Consider the following 21,805-nt stretch of genomic DNA (forward strand, 5'->3'; position numbering starts at 1 on the left):
AGAAGAATTGACTGTGTTAGAGAACTATCCATTAACTCTGGAAGAAGGCAGTTCCAAATGAATCAGGATCTGATTTCCAGATGTCTTTATGACATTTTAGTGGTTAGTGCAAACAGAGAAAATGGAGAAATGATAATTAAGCAAACAAAAGCTTTAAAGAGAATCATCTTTTTTCTAACTGCTTCCTTTCATTGTTGGATCTAAAAATCTGCCAGCTTTCCCAGGCCAGCTCTGCCTGTTTTAAAAAAAAACAACTAAATGAAATGACAGTGAAATTAGGAATGTAGGGAAGACTGCAGGGCATAAGACATTCAAGAACAATGCTTGAAAAAAAAAGCTCTCTGTTCTGGTTTTTACCAGTTTTGAACACAGATTTCAGTTGCAGACTGAGAGACCCCAAAGAACTTGTTTTAAAGATATATGAGGAAATTTCTGGAAAAACTTGCATGTTAATACAGTATGCAAAACAGGAGAGAAACTGAAGCTGGAGCTGCAAGAGTAATAATACAAGCTAAAACTTTAGTGTTTGAGTTTTCGTAAATTTTTATGGAAAAACCCAATTTCTTTCCTTAGGAGAAAAGTGACTTGTAAGTAAAGTCAGTAAATGCTGTGCCTCAGAGCAAGGTTGTTTATGGATCCTCCTGCTGCAGCAGGTAAAATACCTTGGTTTTACAAAGAGCTAGTCAGGTGTGTATGTCAGTAGGGATAATGAAACCAGACATTATGCAGCTTAATCAATTACTAGAACACTGCATAATCACCTAAAAGGGCCCCAAAGCTGCTGCTGAAACCCACAGCAAAATCAGATGTACATATAAAAACACTTTTTCAAGTCAGAAATAATTAGATGCTTTTTGAAGCTGTAAGTATGTGCTTGTGTTCTAAAACCATTCTTGATTCATTTTCTAGCAATAACTTTTGGGAATACTGTTAATTCACACCGATGTCTTAGTGCAAAACACTGGGGGATGTGGGGGGATGAATAGTGCTACATGACCTACATCTCATTTCAAATATCAGAGGATGACAGGCTGCTATTACAGACCAGCATTCAAGGAACATTTCCTTCAGTCTGACTGCAGACCATCGTTTTATTTTTTTTTATCATTTCACAACCATTTGCCTATTTTCTGGCCTTGTGTGTTGCTTAAAAGGCTTTGGCAAGCATTCAGGAATTATTTCCAAGGGTGGTAGTGTGCAAAGCAAAGGCCAAGGACAGTGAGTTAGAAAAGCATTGCAGGGATGGTGTTGGAGTGCTGTGAATGGGATGGTGCTTCTGGAACCTCAAGAGGACATGCAGTAGCTGTTTGTTAAAAGTACAGCTCGTTCCTTAGTGGTTTAATACTAATCTCTACCAAGTGTTACCACTGACTACCTGCAGAGCAGTGTTTCACCTGAACTCACAGTCTCTCAGGCTGAGGGAGAGGAACAGGTGAGCATAAACGGTCATGATGGTACCAAAGACCACTGAGTAGTCACTGAAGAAATCGCTCATTTTTGCTGATCTGAAAAATTCACAACACCCTTATATTGATTATACCACACAAAAACAACAGATATTTGCCTCCAAACCCTGAGGATTGCTGCAACTTCTTCACAATGTTACGTGTTTGCCAGCTGAACTGATAGCATAAATTGATGGACACCTTCCACCATACCAGGTTGCTCCAAGCCCTGTCCAACCTGGCCTTGAACACTTCCAGGGATGGGGCAGCCACAGCTTCCCTGGGCAACCTGTTCCTCTTTTATATCTACAGAAGCACTTTAAAATGGTGTGCCTAACTATGTAATCTCACTGCACAGGTAAAAGGAAGCACAGAAATAGTAAGAGGTATAATTTACACACTTTAGACAAACAAAACAGGCAACTCCACCTGCTTGTCCTCCCAGTCCCCACACACTTTTCCAAGGGAGGGTCTGAAGATTCAGATCATGCTTTCTTTTCAGACTTTTTCTAATAGGAAGGAGATAAGATTCTCTTAAGCTTGTTAGGTGGATTTCACAGGCAGAGACTTTGCCTGGAGCTACGCAATAATTAAATCAGTGATATCAGCTGGTGAATATGAAACTCCCTTTACAGGTAAAAAAATGAAAGACCTCCTCATCTGAATATTATTTCTCTTGTAGTAGACAACCCTAAGACTCATTTCATTATTGCTCTTTACCCTCTCATGCACACAGAGTGCATAATGTTGATGCAGGTTATGGATTTACTCACACCAGGGGTTTGGCTTCACCCTACATTAGCATAAACAGAATAGAGGAAATAAGTAATCTTTGATGAAGAATGGCCATTCTATGCCTATACTGCACATTAAATCCAGTAAATTTTAAGGGATGATTTTCAAAAGAATTTTTTTCAAAAGAGAGTTCTTGTTTCCCACCTCAGATTGCTACTACAGCAGCTAAGCAAAGCCTCCTTACTGCTCTCCTGAAAAAAACAGCATTATTAAAATGTTCACACTTTTCCCCCATAAACTCTATTCCAAGACTGAGTATAAGGAAGGTAGATTTCATAGGAAAAACTGTGCATTTTAAGAACAATCATGAAAATAACAACAAAAAAGTTCCTATTTTCTGAATGTCATTTTACACTGTGATAAAAAGAACCAAGCTATCCCTGAGAAAGGCAGAAAGCAAGTGACAGCTGTAAAGCAAGTTTTACAGGGATGTGCTCCCACAGTGTTTGGGAGGCAAATAAGAAGCCTCAGGAAGTATTTTATATTCATTAAAATATTAGCTTAGGATCTGACATACATAAGATTATGTAAGACTAACCTTTAAAAAGGCTCTTTTTTCCAATGTATTCATTATGAAGGGAGGAATTGCTGCAAGTAAGATAAAAAATGCATTAACCTTGGAGAAAAAAGCACTTTGTTTTCATTTTCTGTTTAGCCGAACTAACACCTTAACACAATTTTCACAGCCTTTTGTCATTCATTGAGTTTTTGTTGCACATTGCCAGTTCAAGATACAGAACTGGTATTTACAGAGTTAAATTCTCCCAATAAGCAAAACTTTTAATTGCATATGTAACTAAACCTGAGCTCAGTAACTCAGCACTGGACAAGAGCACTAAACCAATTCCAAGCAAGTAAAATTTGCTACCATTCCTTTGCTATCTGTATTATTTCTGCAAAAGCATCCCAGGAGCTTTTCTGCTGCACTTCAGTGTAACACACTTTGGATGATTTCACAGTGAGAAATGTACATTTCTCTGGGGAACTTCTTACCAGAAAGGCAAACACTGCCTGAGGAACTGTGAGGCAATCTGGCCTCTGAGAAAAATCACTTGGGACCGAAGCTCTCTCTCACATTAGGAACTGACAAACAGGAGCTGCACAGGACTGCAGTTATTCTTACCCATTCCAGGAGCAGCCATAAGAATCCTTGAGATAACCACCTGGGTGATTGCCTGCTGAGCTGCTTTGGATGATTCACCCACTCTGTTCCCATCCTCATCTGTGACGGGGATTCCAAACTTGATTTCTCTGTTGAATAAGGAGTAAAAATAAAGCAGCGCTTGAGGTGAACTTATTCACCCTTTTTTGTCACCTTTTGTCCCTTCAAATTGTCAATTATAAGACTGATGTGTTTTGTTTTATTTTATTTTCTAAGCCTGTTTGTAACACTCTTCAGCACAAAAAATTTCAAAAGAGAAAAATCTGGGGAAAAATATGCTGGAAAGTTATCAACTGAATATTTGTAACAACAATCTGCTGCTTGAACCTGGTCACACTTCCAAGAAAGGGAGAAAGGAGATGTGTTTTACTCTGTAGCACTCAGAAAGGAAAAGTTCCTTCAAAGAGCACATTGGAAATGGAATATTCTGGATTGCCTTATCAGTTGTTTCCAACAGACAGCTCATGGAATACAGAAGATTAGTTTCACTGTCTATGTGAAAATTCCCCTCTGGCGTTCTAGAGTCTGAGTTTTCATTTCAACCACTAAGAATATATTTGCAAGTATAAAATGATGCACAAACTACATTTCTGTAGCTGCATTATTCTCTATTAGGTCTTTTGCTCAAGAGCAGGGTTAGGTGTTAAACTCATACTGGGAGAAGCAGAGAGCACTGCAGGTATCCTGACTGCCTTTATTCTTCTCTTCATATTTTATAAAAGATAAAATAGTACCAAGGATCAAATTCCACTGTAAATACAAAAGTTAAATATTTCCTTTTTTAACCTTGTGTTAAGAGGATGCTTTTAATTTGTTTTTCCCTACTACTATTCTTACTCCATGTCAAATCAGAACACATGAAAGCTTGTTTCTGACAAACTGCATATTTTTGTAATCTCAGATGATCGAACAGAACTGCAGAGCAGTTCTATGATTAAGTTCTGCATGTGGGATTTGAAGCACCATTTTTCAAATTACTGTATTCTTTCAAAGTGGAGTCTGTACTCCAGGATCCAAGTAGATCAAGTGGCTTCTGAGATCCAAGACTGAAGAGAATGAGGATATTCTATTTTATACCTGCCACAAACAATCAGTCAAAACAAGATCCTGCATGAGGTTTTTGCAAGGTCTGAAACAAGCTAAAGATATAGAATGTCCCTTACTTAATAACTTGCTGATCTACAAACTCAGTAACATCCTTTCTTCCAGCATGAGTGATCTTTGTTCTTTTTCCTACCTTTGTCTCATTAGTGGAATATTAATGCAGTTTGCAGAAGCAACAGCAGCAAAAGGAACAAACCGTCCTATAAGAGGTGAGACGCGCTGTAAAACACACAGAGGGGGGGAAAAGGAAAAGAAAAAATTTACATAATCACTGGCTTTCCCAAAGGTCATATTCAAATGCTTCATCTGATAATCACAGACCAGACCTACTTCCTTTACATTAAAATTCAGTGAAAACTCATTGGTGGGGCAGAGGTAGAAAAACAATAAACATGAAATAAGTCACAAATGCTTCTCTCAGGAGTGAGCAGTGGCAGGAGGGTGGCGAAATCATTCTGAATTTAGTAGCATCACGGGGAAGTGTAATTACATCTCCACTCCAATTAACTTGCAAGTACTATTAAATGCCTTTAACGTGAAAAAGAAACTGCAAAAAAGGCACCTTATTAGATACAGTTTGCATTAACCAAACACAAGGCTGTCTGACATATGGGAGTGCAGGCTGTTTGAAAAACATATATAAAACCTTCTACATGGGGAAAAAATAAGGTTGTGATGTAGAGAAAGGAGCTGCCAAAGGCCATCAGAACTCCATAGTGGGAGCTGTTCACATGACACAGATACACCAGAGCAGAAATGAGCTGCAAGCATCTCACAGAGCACCACAGCCTAGTGAGAATGGAAAAAAATACAGCAATACCTTCGCTAGTGCATTAAGTCCTAAAGCTGTTGCGACAGCACCGGTGGTGGCAGAAACATAGGCTGTTCCCAGCTGGCTAAAAGAGAAATTAAAATGTTTGCACATGCACAGCTACATTTATGTCACTTTTAAAAATAATTACATTTCACACATGTAGTTACGCCCCCCCGAAGTTAAGAAGTAGACCTTTTTGTGCTACTGCAATAAGATGTGGAGGGAAGATCTAAAAGGACCCTAAATTAAACCATTTTATTTCACTAGCAGTAAAGTCATCTATCAAGCAGCATTGTAATATTGAATCAGGTTCTGCTGGTTGTGCCTGTTCAGCATTTTTCCATGTGTCTAAATGAACACCTTGAAGGATTAGTTCTCTATTTAATTTCCCAATTGCTTAACCTAATAAAATCAGTTTGGATTTCTAAGGCTAGGTCTAGAATAGTAATTAAAATAAACCACACCAAACCCCATACATTCAGACAGCTAAGCTGCAAACACTGCTCTAAACCACACTGTACATACTTCCCAGTTAGGAGGTGTCTGTAAATGCTTGAATCCATGGCTTTCTCCTGGCCATCATTAAGCAAGTCAGCCCCAAAACCAGAAAGTCAAGCACTGCAATTCCAGTTTTCTATTCATAGAATCACAGAATGGTTTGGGTTGGAAGGACCTTAAAGTACATCTTGTTCTACTACCATGCCATGGCCAGGGACACCTTCCACTAAACCAGGTTGCTCCAAGCCCCATCCAACCTGACCTTGAACACATCTAGAGATGGAGCATCCACAATTTCTATGGGCAACCTGTTCCAGTGCCTCACCACCCTCATAGGGAAGAATTTCTTCTGGATATCTAACCTAAATTTCCCCTCTTTCAGTTTGATTTCTCCTTTTTCAGCTTGAGATTTCTAGCTTTCTGCATCTATTTAGTCTCTCTTTTTGGCATCACACAGAAAGAAGCACAGACCACTTCCTTGCAGGAACCTCTTTTTGTAAATAAGCCTCCAGTGTGGTGTGTGCTGTGCACTGAGAAGGTGGCACAGTGACACACCTAAAGGTCCAAAATATCAGCTTAGAAATATGCTGGTATGACACCAAACTGATGAGGCACTTGCAAATGGTTGTCTGAGCCCTACAACACAGACTCCTGCTAAATCCTACACTGTTAAGAGCTCATGATCAAGGTGCTCGGGGGTTTGCCTTTAATGGTAGAAATGGAGTTCTTGCCTTTGTCATTCTCAGAATTCTCATTGGTGCATATCAAATTAATAATGAGTATAGATGGGAAAACTTAGCCTTCTCTCACCTCAAACTTTAATGCCCAACCATGTTCGAGTACATCAGAGAGCAATTTGTAAACTCATCAGAATTATGGTTCAGTGTCTGACCTGACAGTGATTGGGGCATCCCCGCTCCTGTTGGTGTAATTTACTACAGCATTGAAGGACTGGTTGATCCACTGCCAGAAAAGCACTGCTGGTGTCGTTCTTGAAAAGAGAAACAATTGTAATTATTATTATTAAAACCGCAGTTGAATCAATAGCACAGAAAAATGATGGCAAATCAAGAAAAGCCACTGCAAGCAGTAACCGTGCAGAGGTTCTTGTTTATTTACATGAATCAATACAGTAAATGAGATACTGTCTTATTATCAAGAATTCTTCTAGGAGAAGAATTTAAAACCATTGTAATTGACTAGCAAGGTTCACTTGGGACAAAGGTTTGTTGTAATAATAAAAGCATTATAGCAAACCTCTCTATAAAAAACACCCAGAGAAACAGGAAATGCTCTAATTTCCAGAATGCTTTTCCAGGGTTATTATTCCTCTACAGTCTGCTAGTTCTTTTTGGAAGCTCCATAAGTGACTGAGAGGTGGATTTTAGGAGTCAGGGTTTATCCCTTCAGTCTTCAAAAAGCTAATATAATGCCATTGTTTTAATAAACCTCTGCGACAAACATTCAGTCCCATGTACAACCAGATTAAAAGAGGCAAATCCAAAATGAAAAATTATTTTCATTAAAATATCTGCATGTTTAAGTAGAGATACATAACACAAATTAGTCTGGTTCAATACAGCATGACAAAAAGGTGCCAATTAGTGAGCACAGGTAGGAGGCAGTGAAAAAAATACGTGCTGTACCAGTTGCAGAGTATCCATTTAACAGGCTGATGTGGTCCCTGTTAAACTGCAGATATAATCATTTTACAAGGAGAGTATACCATGGGAAAATTATGTGTTTGTGCACTCAGACCACAATCTCTGTCCACAGTGGAGACATCACTGAAGATTCTGCTCCACCAAAATTTCATTTAGGGAAACCAGGCCACTAAAAGTAACAGTTGCTACTGAAAACTATTTCTTGATCATTAAAATCACATTTCATAGGACTCTAAAGCTTATATTTAATGAAATTATTCAATAACACAGGCAGCAGCTGAACAGGAATGTGATTTTCATCAGAGGGCTGATATGGAAACTGAGGGCTAAAGAAGCAGCAACAGTTGTACCAATTATTCTGTAACAGGGCGAAGCAAGGAAGAGATGCTAGAGCAGAAGATGTGTGTCTGTCATGACATTCTGATTGGGAAGGTATGTTATTTCTTTAAATTGCAAAAAAATTGAAAGATTCAGGAGATTTGGGAATGTATCATCATTCCCTCTGGTTTCCAGTATCTGAGATGCCAAAGTAACAGTGATAAACCAGCTGGATTTTCTCCATCACTGCTGCTGTTCATCCTCATTTCTTCCTGTGCATGTGCAACCCTTTTCCTAACTCATCTTTTCCTTTTTCCTTGCTACTGGTGTATAGAGAATGTTAGGCCTGCTCTAAGGTTTAGGTGTGACTCACACTGTCTTACTGCACATAGAAGAGCCCTCACAGGTATAACAGGGATTTTGCTTCTTCCAGTGGCCAGTAGTAACCAGAGCATGTGATGTACAGTGACAGAGAGGATACACTGCATCATCCAAGGACTTCTAAACAGTCCTGTTTGCAGTGCTGAGGATTTGGCCCAAAGGAACCAATGCCTTCCAGGCTAATAAATCACCTAGTTGTGAATTTGAGCAATAATGCAAAGAAAAGATACAGAGCTGCTCTATGTGTTATAAGAATAACAGAATATGTGTAAGAGAATAAACAGTTAACAGGAGGCAGTGCCTGGGAATAGGCAGCTGCACTGAGGGTTTTATTTATATTATTGACTGTTTTTTACAACACACACGTGTTCAAAAGAGCTGGGCCCCTGTTTGGGGTGTGTGTCGAGTTTGTACAATCTCAGCATTCAAAACACCACTGCTATTTTCTCTGAGCAGTTCCTGCTGACCAAGCATTGTGCCAAAAAATATTTAACATAGAAGCTGCTAAAGGATCACATTGGCTCCTGCTGTGGACTTCACTGGATTCCAGAACCTCTGAGGAAATGTAGGGATCAAAGGGGAGCTGGAGGAACTCGATGACCGATGGACCGAAGCATACTGAGTACTCACGTGGCAGACAGAACATCCTGCATGCCAGACCAACAAGGTTAGACATTCCCAGGTATCTCCTCCTCTTTGTCCTCCTCACAACTCTCCTACACAGATGGGATTTTGGAACATTTCCCAGTTTGAGGAAAAGTGGGATGGTGAAGGATGCTAAGGGCTTATTTCACAACTACTTCTAGAGGGAACCGTTAATCAGTGTGAGGGAATGTGAAGAGAGAAGAGAAAAGGAAGCAAAAATTTACATTGAAAAACAGTTATTATAAAACTTTTAACAATAACATTGACTTTCACTGATCTAATTTGTAGGCAAATATTTCATGTGTTATATTGCCATCCCTTACCTATAAAAGGTCATCATACAACCTGTGATGGTCATGTTCATGGGGACCTGAGCAGACATTCGGCCAATCAAGACCATCTTTTCACCAGTGTCTGGGTGAAAGGCTGAATCATAGATGTATTTTGCTCTCCACAACTCATCTTCTGTCAAGCCAGGTGCTACAATACCTAGTCTTGGGACAAGTTAAAAAACAAAATAACACAACAGCAAAAAGCACAACTGTTATAAAATGCTGCAACCTCCTGTGAGAAGTGTGGCATCAGAGGATTTTGGGATGTTCACTCTAAGTTAATCAAGCCTCACACTTAGCTCATAGATCTTCTTTGGCTTTTAAATGGACTGGTGAAATGAAAAGAATCAAAGCTCCCAGCAGTGGTTATGTTGGCTTAGTCAATATATTCAGCACCAAATTTGTATTTACTCAAACCTGTACTAGATTTGAGACCTAAAATCTCTGGAGCCATTAGTGTGAAACTTTAAAAATTCACTTGGTGAGTATTTAAGACACCACTTGCTCCAAACAATGCAACACACAAGAGGAAGTTTTAAGCTCCACTGTCATATAAACTATTTTCAGAATTAGACACCTCTGTATTTCAGAACCCTTAACAAGAGTTCTCAGTTGACACAACTCTTCCCCATCCATTTGCAAATTTGTTTTTTAAAAAAAGGGTTTCAAGCTCCAAAGTAAGAAAAAAGAGTGGTGCAATGAAAGCAGTGTTTTAAATATTTCCTTTTAAATACATCACCACGTACTTATCATTGACATGGACGTTTTTTGGGTCAGCAGTAGAAGCAGTCAATGCCATACCTGTAATCATGCACAATTTTCCTTGCATTTTCCAGTTTGGCATCAGACAACAAAATATTCCGGGGGTCTGTTACAGTAAAGAAGTGATTGGCTCGTCCAGAAAAAGTGCTCTGATCCCATCGAGGCTCCTTGATATTAATATTTAATGGTATATCTGCTGACATCTTCTAAAACTCTGTGAAGAAAACAGAAAAATGTGCAACAGAATTCTACTTATTTCCTAATGCATCTGTAACCTGCAAGAAGTGGTTATGTTTAGAGTAAAAAAACCCTGAAAATTTGTTGAAAATACTGTATTGAAGGGAAGAAGAAATCAAATATTTCAAGAGATGCCTGAAGTGCAGTAACAGAAGAAATATTTAGTAAAATCCAGCTAACTTCTCTGGCCTAGCAAAACAAAACAGACTTAGGAACACAAACCACCAAGTTCTTTTAATAAATGTTATTTCTCTAAATCCATGTTTTAACAACACAGAGATTATATAATACAACAATCTGCCCCATTATGAACACATGACCAGATCTCCTAATGATACTTCAAAGATGGTTAAAGAACTACAAGGAAGGACACTGAGCTAACATAGTTTTGCATTTATGGGGCATAAAGCCCAGAAAATTAAAAAATACTTCAGGATGACTAAGTTTACTTCAACATCTAATGAAAGGAGGACAGTTCCTCCATAGCACAAACTATACCAATTTTAACTGTCTTAAGAGAAATTTCTGCAACATATTCAGTAGCCAGTTAAAAAAAGAACATCCTCCAAATAATGCTTGTTCAATGGCTGAAGGAAACTGGATCTATATAAATACAGATGATATCACACAGCATTTTATCCATTTTAATAGGAAAAACATCATTATTATGAGGACAACTAATATATATAGCATAAGCTGCCACTGAAGTGTATTTTCGTCTTAACTCAAGAACACCATGAGGTTGTCTGAGATGATCTTTAAAGTCCTTTCCAAGCCAAACCATTCTGTGATTCTATAATTCCAGAAGGTCAGTAAATGTGGTACAGGAGGGGAAACTAATCTTTGTCCCCTTCTTCTACTCACATTTCCCTCACTGTTAAGTTCATTATTGCACAGGACCTTTTATCAATAGGATTATTTTCATGTGATACATTTCTCACCAGGCACATCACAGATGAACATAGATCATGGAAATGAGAGATGACTCAGGGCAGATTCGGAGAACAAAATTCTCATGCAGAGTATCTGAACAGGAGATGCTCCTCAGGTTTCTTTTCCCTTTCTTACTACTTTATAATTAAAAATTCCCTCCCATGAACAGTTACATATTGTGAAACAACAGTCCATCTTCTGGTCTAAAGGGGGAACTGCTGGTTTTACAAAGCCCTATGAAGGCAAGTGCACTCATTTATTCAAAAACTCTTTTCCACCAAAAAAAAGAGATAAAAATCTAGACACTAGGGCTGGTAACTTGTTCTATGAATGCTTCCCTATTGGTATGTCATTTGTAGGAAAGTCCAAGTGTAAAAATATTTTTATAATTAAATTATCTGTTTCATTAAGAAAAGATTAAAATATGCTTAGGATAGCTTATGATAATACGTTTAAAGCTGTCTAATGAATGCTGAATAAAGCAGTCCTTAAATAAAAGCTCTTTTCTTTCTTTTCACTCTGATTAGTTCTTTCTTTTCAGTCTGATTAGCATATACACTACTGGGTTGTCTGTGAATTGTTTTTATAACCTTCTGATACTTTTGTCCACAAACCCAAGTAATTTAGTAATAAGAAATCTAAACAGTAAATATCTTCCTTCACTGCAGATGGTTCAAGGTGGATCTACAGAACACAGAATACAACACTTTCACACCCTGTTTTTATCCCCTCCCCACTTGACCTACTCCATGTCTGCTTTGATGCTGATAGAACTTAGTACCTTGGCAGGAAACTGTCTGGATGCAATCCTGTGCCATGTGCTTTGGGATGATCCTGCTTGAGCAGGGATGTGGGACCAGATGACCCACTGTGGTCCCTTCCAACCTGACCCATCCCGTGATTGTGTGAAAGCAAAGTGAGGTCAGCTCAGTCTCCTGGGTTAGGATGTTGAAGAGGCACAGCAGAAGGTCAGGGAGCACGGAAGGTCTGCACTCCCACGATCCTCCAACAGACTAACCAGTGATCACCCTGGGTGACCACTGTGCTCAAGTTCAAGATCTGCAGATGCAGGAGGATTAAGGTTTACAAATCTTGAGGCCTAGCCTTAAATCTGCAGGGAAAACAATGAACAAGGATCATAGAGCATAGCTAATTTAAACATTTTGATGTGCCAGAATCAAGAGATTGAGGTGCAAGAGAGGTCTAACTTACTGTAAACTGGAAAAACTCTCAGCCCTTGTCTATCTGCAGGTATGATGGCAGAAGAGAGAGCAAGATCTAAGCAGTAGGGGTAAGAGTAACCAGGGTGGCTGTAACAAACTCTAGCAAAGTAAAAGTAACTCAAAGACAATACACAACCACTCTGGTTGCCAGCACAAGGTAAAATTCCTATTTCCATGCCTTTCTGCTTGCTGTTACCCAGACTAGCCAGACTAAACTAGCAGGAGCATGTCAGCACATGCTTTGGTCTTTCTTTCTCCTTGTAAATCTACCCAAGAAGTGTTAGTGCTGCAGCAGCAAAAAGGAACCTACCAGGAAAATGGACAAGATCCATTAATACATGTGCTATAACAAAAGTTCATGCTTGAACTCAATGTGCGTGTTTAGAAGAGTGGCAACAGAAAATGCTGACTTTACTATTACCAATCTTAATAAAGATAAAGGACAGTATATAGCCTCCAATTCTGCATATGATGTGTGGGCAGGACAGCTGTCTACCCTGAAAAAGGTTAGATCTCATGTAAAAGGGGGTTAAAATTTTAGGTGAAAGCTATTTAAGTGCCCAAACCCATTTTCTTTTCTCAGTGATGTGACTGATATAACTGATTTGCCCTTTTAGTAGATAAGCAGGAACATTGCTGCCCTAAAGAACTTTAAAATGAACCAGACAGACCACCAATGCCCACAGAGAAGGAGCTGGTGTCACACGTACAAAGGAGTGTAAAAGAACTCAGATACTGGAATAATATAATTTGGAACCACATAAAACTTGCAGTGAAGTGAAAAGAGTGGCTGTGTTTGCCAGTCTTGGGACTCTGAGTCATAGACCTGTTACAATAGCACCGAAGAGGACAAGGGAATTTCTGTCTTGAAAACTTAGAAGTTTTCCAGCAAAATGTTTTTAGAATAAAAGCCCCACCTCTTGTTTAAAAGAGACTGTATGATGCTACTCATGACCTATCAGACCCAATTAGTAAATGCTGAAAAGGGAAATAAATCCCATAAAGCAAAAACATAAGCTAATAAAATGCTGAGGTACTTCAAAGGGATCCTCTTATAAAACAAAATGTCCAACTATGAAGTAAAAATGGTGACGGTGCACAAAAATGGTTTCATCTATATATTATCTAACAGCCAAACAGTCATCATTATAAACTATATGGCTTTTTAAATTTTTTTTTTATTTAAACAGTGAGACTGTAAAACTCCAAGAAATAGGTACAACACCCTCAATATAAGTTGCTGCAACACTATTTTACCTACCTGTCACCTTAATTTTCAGATACAATTTCAGAGAGGTGCTGCTTTTTGCATAGGCCATTCAAATAATAACAAAGGCACAGTAATAAAACAACTTAAGATTTAATTATTATTTTGACTACAATGCTTTGTTAAGGGTGTAACTCCACTACCTTCAGTGACATAATTTTCCATCTGTATTAAGTATGCCCAAGATTTAAGTTCTCATTATCCATAATTTAATTGTGTAAAGAAAAAATAAAGGACTTTTTGGTTAAATCAAATTTAAATAAATCCATCCGAACCCTGAGATAAATAGAAAGTTTGAAAAGGAACTGGAAAGCAAAACCACAATTCCTCTACAACAGAGATAAAACTGTTTGCTTTGTTACAGTCAACTAAGGAAGGCAAACCTCAATAACTACTAATAACTAATTAAGGAGCTTATGTATAAACACCTGAATTTATTGTTCTCACCTGCTGCTATCAGTAAGTACCAACAGAGGGGAGACCACCCTGAAAGAGGACAAACATTTGAATCAACAGCACCTGAAATGTTAAGGTGGAAAGGTACAGCAAAATTGCCCAAGCTGATACCAAAACAACTCTCCTCCACAAACAATTGCATTAACAGAGGATTTGGGAAACAACGTGAATTTTACAAACACATCAGTTACTGTAATAACCCATAGTGAAATATCACTTTGAGGTCGTGTTCCCAGAGGAGGATCAGCAGTAATGGAAAGGATAAAAGACAGCGTTGTAACACGGTCAAACAATTAACATCTTTCATGGAAAACAGGCAGTAAGGAAGGAAATTAGACATATTTTCACTGTTTTAAAGAACAGATCAATTAGAAATTATTTAACAGAAGCTCTGGTACCTGCAAACCTTGCAGCTGGTGACGGTCCCCACCACTAAATTCAGTGAGCAATAAAGAAAGGACTATGCTCTCTGGCACAGTCACATCACTAAACCCTTTCAGTTTCCAGACCAGGGCGGCTGCATCCAAACTGCCCATGGAGAACAGCAGCTAAATCCTGCCTCGTGCTGCCGGATTGTCTGGGTGAGCATCAGCTGTCCTGGGCAAAACCGCTCCCGCTGCACTCCAGCGAGTTAACAATGCAGGGCACGGCATTCCCATGACCAGGAATGGTTTTTGGCACTGTGTGTGTCCCCAGCACTGACACGGAGGTTTTATTACCCCTATTTCACACCGCGCCTTTTCCCGTGTACCAAGGCGTGTTTTCAGAGTTGTAACTGATTGTGAGTTCATAAATTTTTCCATAAACACATGACTGTGTTTTCCCCCTACGAGGAAAGGCTGGGAGAATTGGGATTGTTCAACCTGGAGAAGAGACGCTTAGGGATGTGTGAATTGTGGCCTTCCAGTACCTGAAAGGAGCCTAAAAGAAAGGTAGAGAGAGACTATTTACAAGGGCCTGGAGTGACAGGACAAGGAGGAATGGCTTCAAATCAACAGAGTAAAAGTTAGATTGGATATTGGGGAAAAAAGTCTATACTTTGAGGGTGGTGAGACCTTGGCACAGGTTGCCCAGAGAAGCTGTGGCTGCCCCACCCCTGGAAGTGTTCAAGACCAGGTTGGACAGGGCTTGGAGCAACCTGGTCTGCTGGAAGGTGTCCCTGCCCATGGCAGGAGGTGGGATGAGATGATCTTTAAGGTCCCTTCCAACCCAAACCATCCTGTGATTCTGTGACTGTCAAGTGAAAGAACTAGCCAAGCTTGGCACCTTCTCAGCACATGGTTCTGCAGACCAGAGGCAATGAGATGTGGGGATACAGGTGGCAGATCCCAGAGAGGACACCACTGTGCAAAACTGCACTTCCCAAGTGCTTTACAGCAAATTTCTCTACTGCTCTCTCTCCAGATCTCCCCGCTGCCTCCTCACCTTCGCCCAATGCTCTCCCAGCTCTAGTAATCAGAAAATAAAAACTTAATAAAAAGCACATTAGAACTCACTGATGACTAAGGTCTTAGTTTATCTGAACAGAAACTCTCAACTTCTTATACAGAAATCTTTATTTTAAATCATTAATGCTTTTACATCTTGTACTTCCAATCAGAAAGTGACAATGAACTGGGTGGAAGCCCCAGTACCAAGAATACCCAAATTTCTTGCCCTCTCTGATCAGATAGAATCATCTGCCAGTTTGTGGTCTAATGGTTAATAGTAATATTAACTGGAGGGGGGAAAAAGGCTTAAGAATAAGGGCTTAAGAATAATTACATACAAAACCAGCACAAAGTCTGATGAACACTTTTGGTACAAAGGCTAAGTTTAGATTTGCCACAAAACCAGCAACAGCAGAAAACTTTAAACCTTGTTTAAAGGTTAACAACAGTAGTTGCACCAATTATACAAAATGCAGATTCAGGAGTTGTCAGGAGTTCAACTCTCTGCAGTTCCTTTTCAAAGTTCATGTTTTAAACATCCCATTGAAGGTCACGAAACCACTTTTCCAATCAAAGCAACAGCTAAGAGAGTAGCAATTACTATTTAATATATTTCAGACAGTAACATACCACACAATTTTGAACAACTCAGACATTTGATCATTTTTTTATACCATCTATAAACTGTATTGCGTGACTGAAAAATCCAGATGGGCACATGGTCTTGGAAATTCTGGGCAACCTGAACTCACGCAGCAGCACATAAATGATGAAAAGCAGCTTTGCTACCCTGCTTGGAAACATTTATATTTTTGTATGTCACTGACACCTTGTATTTTAACCCCAGCCCTGAAAAAAATGCACTCCATAAGTAAGAAACTTCGTCAGTTTTTTCCAGTATCTAAGCTAAAACTGGGAGTAGGGTGATAGAAAAAGAAATTTCATGGTGATGTAACTGTGAACCCAGAGAGAAGTCTGAAGAGAATTCTACATCCAAAAGTAGTGCAGACATAATTGCGATAATGCACATTGTGACATCTCACAAACTCCCAAACTACAACCTGCAATTCTCAGTTACAAAACATGGAATGTGCTGGGTATTCCAGCTTAAAAGAGAATTCTAACCAGCCTGCACACAGGAGGGCAAGTGAGTCAACACAAATAGTGAAAGAAAGGTATAACCTGTGTGGTGTCCTTTACCAGGACTCAAAGCCCTAAGTTCAGGTGATGCAAAGGTGCTCAGATCAGATCATCATTTGCAAAATCTCCTAGAGGCAACTATGAATTCCTTTTTAAAAAAATGAGAGTCAGGCTTTTCCCTGAAAATCCAGTAAAAACAGAAGGTAACAGCATTACCTCTTTCTTAACAGAACTCTTTAGGATTCTTTATTATAGGAATAGTTCAAAAGTTAGAGTCACATGCTGCTGACATTTTATGTGCAGACTCATTGGGAGAGAGAAAAAATAGAGTTGACACACTTAGGCCCCTAAATCTCTGTTTTTCAAAGCAGTGCCTTAACAGCCTGATGTCCAGCTATCCGTGCTCTGCTCTGAAAAATGAGATGTAGGCTGGAAACCCCTGAGGTTGAGAAAAGTACTTGCTGCTATAAAATGGGGAGAAGAACAGCTCTTCTTCCTCCAACATGTTTATTAGCAAAGCGTCCCTTGCACCAAATTGTTGTTTGCTTTTGCACAGTTGAGCTCTTTTGAAACATTTCCTTTCTTTTGCATGCTGCTTTTATAGAGAAATACTCAGAGGTCTTGTTAGGCCTCTTTATTCCTCAAATAACACAATGTTCTTTTTTGGGGCTCCTTTGTCTGAACAAACTCAGATTTTTCTTTTCCAATGCCCAGTTTTCCTCAATGGCCACCCAAATGGCTGCTGTGTTGGCTTAGGAGAAAAGACAGGAGATTAACCACCCTCCCATTAGTAAAAGGCGATTTGTTCTACTTTAAAACTACAACACATTGGCAAAGCAACAGCGGAAAGGCAAACCCAGCTACTACCCAGAGTTTAATTGCTCTGGTAAAGAAAAGAACACGAGGCCTTCTCCAGGGATGTCAGTCAGGGCAGTTAATTAGTTCAAATAAGAAGAACTTCTAGGGAAAAAAAGCATTTTTGTGTGGTGGCAAAAGAGCACATAGCAGACTTACCAGGGTTGGTAAGCAATGGTATTTGGTATTCCTCTATTTGCACTAGTTTGCTGCCACAGTTTGAAATAAGCAGCACAGCTGATGACTGGGAGAAGTATGATGCAATGTTCTTACACCAAATGTTAACAAAGACACTTGCCAAGTTTTCATTCCCCAAAGCAGCTTCTACCATCAAATACCTACTTAAATCACCAGATGGAAAAAAACATCTTTGTCTGCACTATGATTTTTCCTATTGCAATCCTAAATGAAACGCTGGAGAAGGCAAATCATGGCAACACTACAAGATGCTTGTTTTTTTTTTTCTTCTTTTGCTTATAAATGTACATCCCACTTGTAGCCTAGCAACAGAAGCAGCAGCCTGGGTGAAACGGATCGAGCCTGCTGCTGGGGCTCTCTCCTCAAAACAGGAGCCATCTTTGGCATGTAACTGGACCAGAGATTTCGTCATTCTGCACTAAAGCCACCTCCAGATGTTAGAGGCTCCTGCAGCCAACTCAGCAGTGTTGGCTTTCAATCTGCCACTTTTTTTCCCATCCCCATCAAACACAGAGAGATGACACGTGTCCACCTCATCTCCACATTCAGAAAAATAAACCTTCTTTGCTAAACAGGGTTAGTGCAAGCTCTTATTTCAGTCCTGATCGCTGCAAGCTTGTTTCTGCTCCTTAGTTTCTAACACCCCCACCGGTAAACTGCAGGAGGTTTGGCTCTACCAGGCATGTTCATGGCCCTTTTCTGTACTTTTTCACTATTTCATGTATCTTTTTCTAACAGGATCCATACAGGTGATTTTTTAATTGCGCAGTGATACAAAGCCAGTCTTCACTCCCCCTTTCCCATTATAATAACAATAAATTGTTTATAATTAAAAAAAATAAAAATATCAATACTCATAATTAAAATCCGTATCTCTGGCTATCAGGTATCTGACCTTGAAGTTATTTGGTGTATTCCTCCCCTGGAAAGGACGATCCTGCAGGCCTGGGATCTGTGCAGCTGCCACGCAATCCCTGTGACACAGAGCCCAAGCTCAGGGGAGAGCGAGTGGTCAGGGGGAGATTTTGGGAGCAGGTGGGGAAGCAGGGAGCTGAGATGTGTGCAGGGAGGAGGCAGCCCCACAGTGCCAGCTGTGTGGCACTGCCAATGCCCAGCCCTGCTCCCACAAGGACAGGGTGACACATGGAGCTGGGACCCTGCGAAAGGGATAGGATAACACATGGGGCCGGACCCAGTGGAGGGGACAGGGTGACAAATAGATCAGGGTCTCTGCAGAGGTAGCAGAGGTGACAGATAGGGCTGGGCCCTTGCAGAGGGACCAGGGGGTGGCATGGGGGGCTGGTCCCCTATGGAGGGGACTGAGGTGGCAGACAGGGCTGGGTGCCTGTGGAGGGGACGGGGTGACGTACAGAGCAGAGACCCCCACAGAGTGAAAATGACACATGGGCCTGGACCCCTGTGGAGGGGACAGGGGTGGCAAACAGATCAGGGCCTCTGCCGGGGTGACAGAGGAGACCGACGGGGCTGGTCCCCTGTGGAGGGGATGGGGCGACACGCGGGGCTGGTGTCCTGTGGAGAGGGCTGAGGCGACACGGGGGGCTGTGTCCCCGCCCAGCCGGCGGTACAGCACTGGGGGTGACATCGGCAGTGGCTCCTCCGCCCGCGCCCATCCCCGGCCCCGGTACTCACCGCGGCCGCCGGCCCCGCGCCGCCCTGGCCCCGCTGCCCGGAAGAGCCTCGCTCGGCGGCGCGGGCGCGGGCCCGGGGAGGCGGTGGGGCCGCCCGGCTCCGCCTCGCTCCGCCCCGGCGGGCAGGCCCGGCAGGGCCGCGGCGTGCGGGCAGCGCCCAGGGCAGCCTCGCCCTCCGCCCGCCCGCCTGCTGCCCTGGGGCACCGGAGCTGCCCGGAGTGCCTCACGGTTCTCTCACAGTTAATTACATTAATTATTCCATAGAATCTCCTGAGCTGGAAGGGACCGACAGGGATCATCAGAGTCCCACTCCCGGCTCTGCACAGGACACCCCCAACAATCCCACCATGTGCCCGAGAGCGTTGTCCAAACGCTGTATCAGGCTTCCCTGGGGAGCCCAACCACCCTCTGGGAGAAGAACCTTTTCCTAACATCCAGCCTAAACTTCCCCTGGCACAGCTCCGGCTGTTCCCTCAGGTCCTGTCCCTGGTCACAGCTGCCCCTCTGTTGCCCCTCGTGAGGAAGCTGCAGACCCCGATGAGGTCTGACCTCGGTCTCTTCCGGGCTGCACTGGATTGGGATTGTTGTTACAGGTTTATTATTAGAAACCCAAGCCACACTAAAGACCCCAAACCTGGCGATGAGATGACGATAAACTGCTTTGTATGAGGACAGCACCAACAGCTCAGGAGGCTGCTTTGAAGGTTGCTCAAGTACAAGAGGCCTTGTCCCGTCACTCTCCCCTAAAGGAGGAGATAAAAAATGCATTACCATCCACATAAGGATCATCCACGTGTCACTGTCACCCCCTTGCTGGGCTTGCTCACACTCAAGCAGTACATCCCTTCCTCAGCTGGGTTCCCAACCCATAACCCTGGTGTCTGATATGGGCACTGGGAAGGCAGCAGTGCTCCTATAAAAGCATCGCTGTTGCTTTTCTCTTGGACTCAGCCTGTTCCCAGGCTCAAAGCAGCAACACTCTAATCTGCACATCGTGGTTCTGTTATTTTGTCCATGTTTTTCAGGGCAGGATGTGTCTTCATCTCTATTTAAGCAATTCAAAGCTGCTAGTATCCAGAACTGATGTTCTGGATGCAGCTGTGGAAGAGGAAATTGGCACTGGGACAAATGGTGGCCTCGCCACTGTAACTTTCCTTCTTTCTGTTACTCCCAGGGGTGGCTGGGCTGCTGTGACAGTAGAAACACTCAGGAATTTCAACCCTTCTGTTTTCCTCTTTCACTTCCCAAAGTCCACATCTGTACTGTGCAACCTTCTACCTCACACCCATGGTCTGTAACTCAACATGTCACGACAGGTGACACTGTCCCTGGGGCTGGCAGGGGCACAGTGTGAGCACAGGGATGCGAACAGGCACCTCTGGGATTGGCGGGGGCAGGCCACAGCCGCGGGGAGGGCAGGGGGTCAGCCCGGGCAGGATCATGGCAGTGGGCACCTTGTCCTGCAGCTGCCACGGGCATGGGGAGCACCCTTTGTGGGATGACACTGCTCCCTTGGGTGCCAACCAGACCCGATCAATACAGACCCGACCCAACCAGTGCCCACCTGACCAGGACCTACCAGTACCAACCCGATCAATACTGACTCGAAAGGACCCGACCCGACCAGTACTGACCAGTACCGACCAGTATCGACCAGTACCAACCTGACAGGTGCCCCCCAGCTCAGCATGGCTCAGACCGTGCCAATCCGACCCATGAGAGTCCATCATGAAAGAGTAAAAACTAGCACTGATACCCTTGCACTGCATTTTTCTTGCACAACAAAATTTGTGCACGATTTGTGTACTTCCCCGCTAGTGTCTTTAATTCTTTTTAATCTTGTCAGGCACATCCCGGTCTCCACGACCACTGACAGATCCAACACTGAATATATCTTTGGTGGTATCTGGCCATAACACTTGTTGCTAAAAACGTTGCAATGACTGAGCAGGAAAGATACCTTCTTCAGAAAATGGAAACAGCTGGATGTCGTGCACAGAAATAAATTAGTTGTCTGTGGGTATAACTGGTGTTGTGGTATATGGTTTACATTCTGAGGACTGATGTGTTCTGCCTCTAATAATTTTCTTATATGCCAAAGATACTAACTTGTTAATCTGCTTTAAAAGCACACCTGGGTTGTTTCTGCATTTTACAATTGAAATTCTGCTTGCAGACTTTCTAATGTAGATGTATGAATACCTAAATTCTTTCTCTGAGTTTGTACATGCAAAGCTGCATTCATTCCTCTAGTTAATAATTTGCTCCATACTCAGTGCAGATGGTTTTGAACAGCTACGTAACTTCTCTTTCACTAGGCGAGTATTTTCTCCCATTGCTGAGAAACAAATCTGATATTTTGCCAGGAATCCTGAAAAGTTTTGAGATGGCTCTGAGCAGCCACCACCAATTGCTCATGAGCTACAAACTGCCAGGCAAATGGGTGAATTTGAGGAGTCACAAAAAATATCTGACCTCTGACTACATGTGTTTTTTC

At 41.7% G+C, this 21,805-nt stretch overlaps 1 protein-coding gene and 1 long non-coding RNA gene across 6 annotated transcripts in view; both read right to left on the reverse strand.

Moving 5' to 3' along the window:
* LOC108639892 overlaps window positions 1-2,768 on the reverse strand; it is a 4,603-nt gene extending 1,835 nt beyond the window's left edge. The window contains exon 1 of the long non-coding RNA XR_001920800.1: window positions 1,405-2,768. This is a non-coding gene — a long non-coding RNA (uncharacterized LOC108639892). The remainder of the gene's footprint in view (window positions 1-1,404) is intronic.
* The window catches only part of SFXN1 (sideroflexin 1), a 24,381-nt gene extending 4,308 nt beyond the window's left edge, over window positions 1-20,073 (reverse strand). The window contains exons 1-10 of one of the 5 annotated variants that reach the window (XM_018073618.1): window positions 19,943-20,073; window positions 18,555-18,633; window positions 13,575-13,651; window positions 9,960-10,134; window positions 9,150-9,320; window positions 6,711-6,809; window positions 5,327-5,402; window positions 4,640-4,725; window positions 3,364-3,491; window positions 2,779-2,828 (exon numbers count right to left, since the gene is read on the reverse strand). In XM_018073618.1, the coding sequence (XP_017929107.1) occupies window positions 2,779-2,828; window positions 3,364-3,491; window positions 4,640-4,725; window positions 5,327-5,402; window positions 6,711-6,809; window positions 9,150-9,320; window positions 9,960-10,123 (774 nt within the window). In that variant the 5' untranslated portion in view covers window positions 10,124-10,134; window positions 13,575-13,651; window positions 18,555-18,633; window positions 19,943-20,073. Of the gene's footprint in view, window positions 1-2,778; window positions 2,829-3,363; window positions 3,492-4,639; window positions 4,726-5,326; window positions 5,403-6,710; window positions 6,810-9,149; window positions 9,321-9,959; window positions 10,135-13,574; window positions 13,652-18,554; window positions 18,634-19,309; window positions 19,370-19,942 lie in introns of those variants that run through there. The other 4 variants (XM_018073616.2, XM_018073617.2, XM_018073619.1 and 1 more) reach the window with 4 other exon arrangements.
* Between the last annotated feature and the right edge of the window lie 1,732 nt (window positions 20,074-21,805).

Source organism: Manacus vitellinus, unplaced genomic scaffold (genome assembly GCF_001715985.3).
Source record: "Manacus vitellinus isolate BGI_N305 unplaced genomic scaffold, ASM171598v3 scaffold_25_pilon, whole genome shotgun sequence".
NCBI classification, from domain to species: Eukaryota; Metazoa; Chordata; class Aves; order Passeriformes; family Pipridae; genus Manacus; species Manacus vitellinus.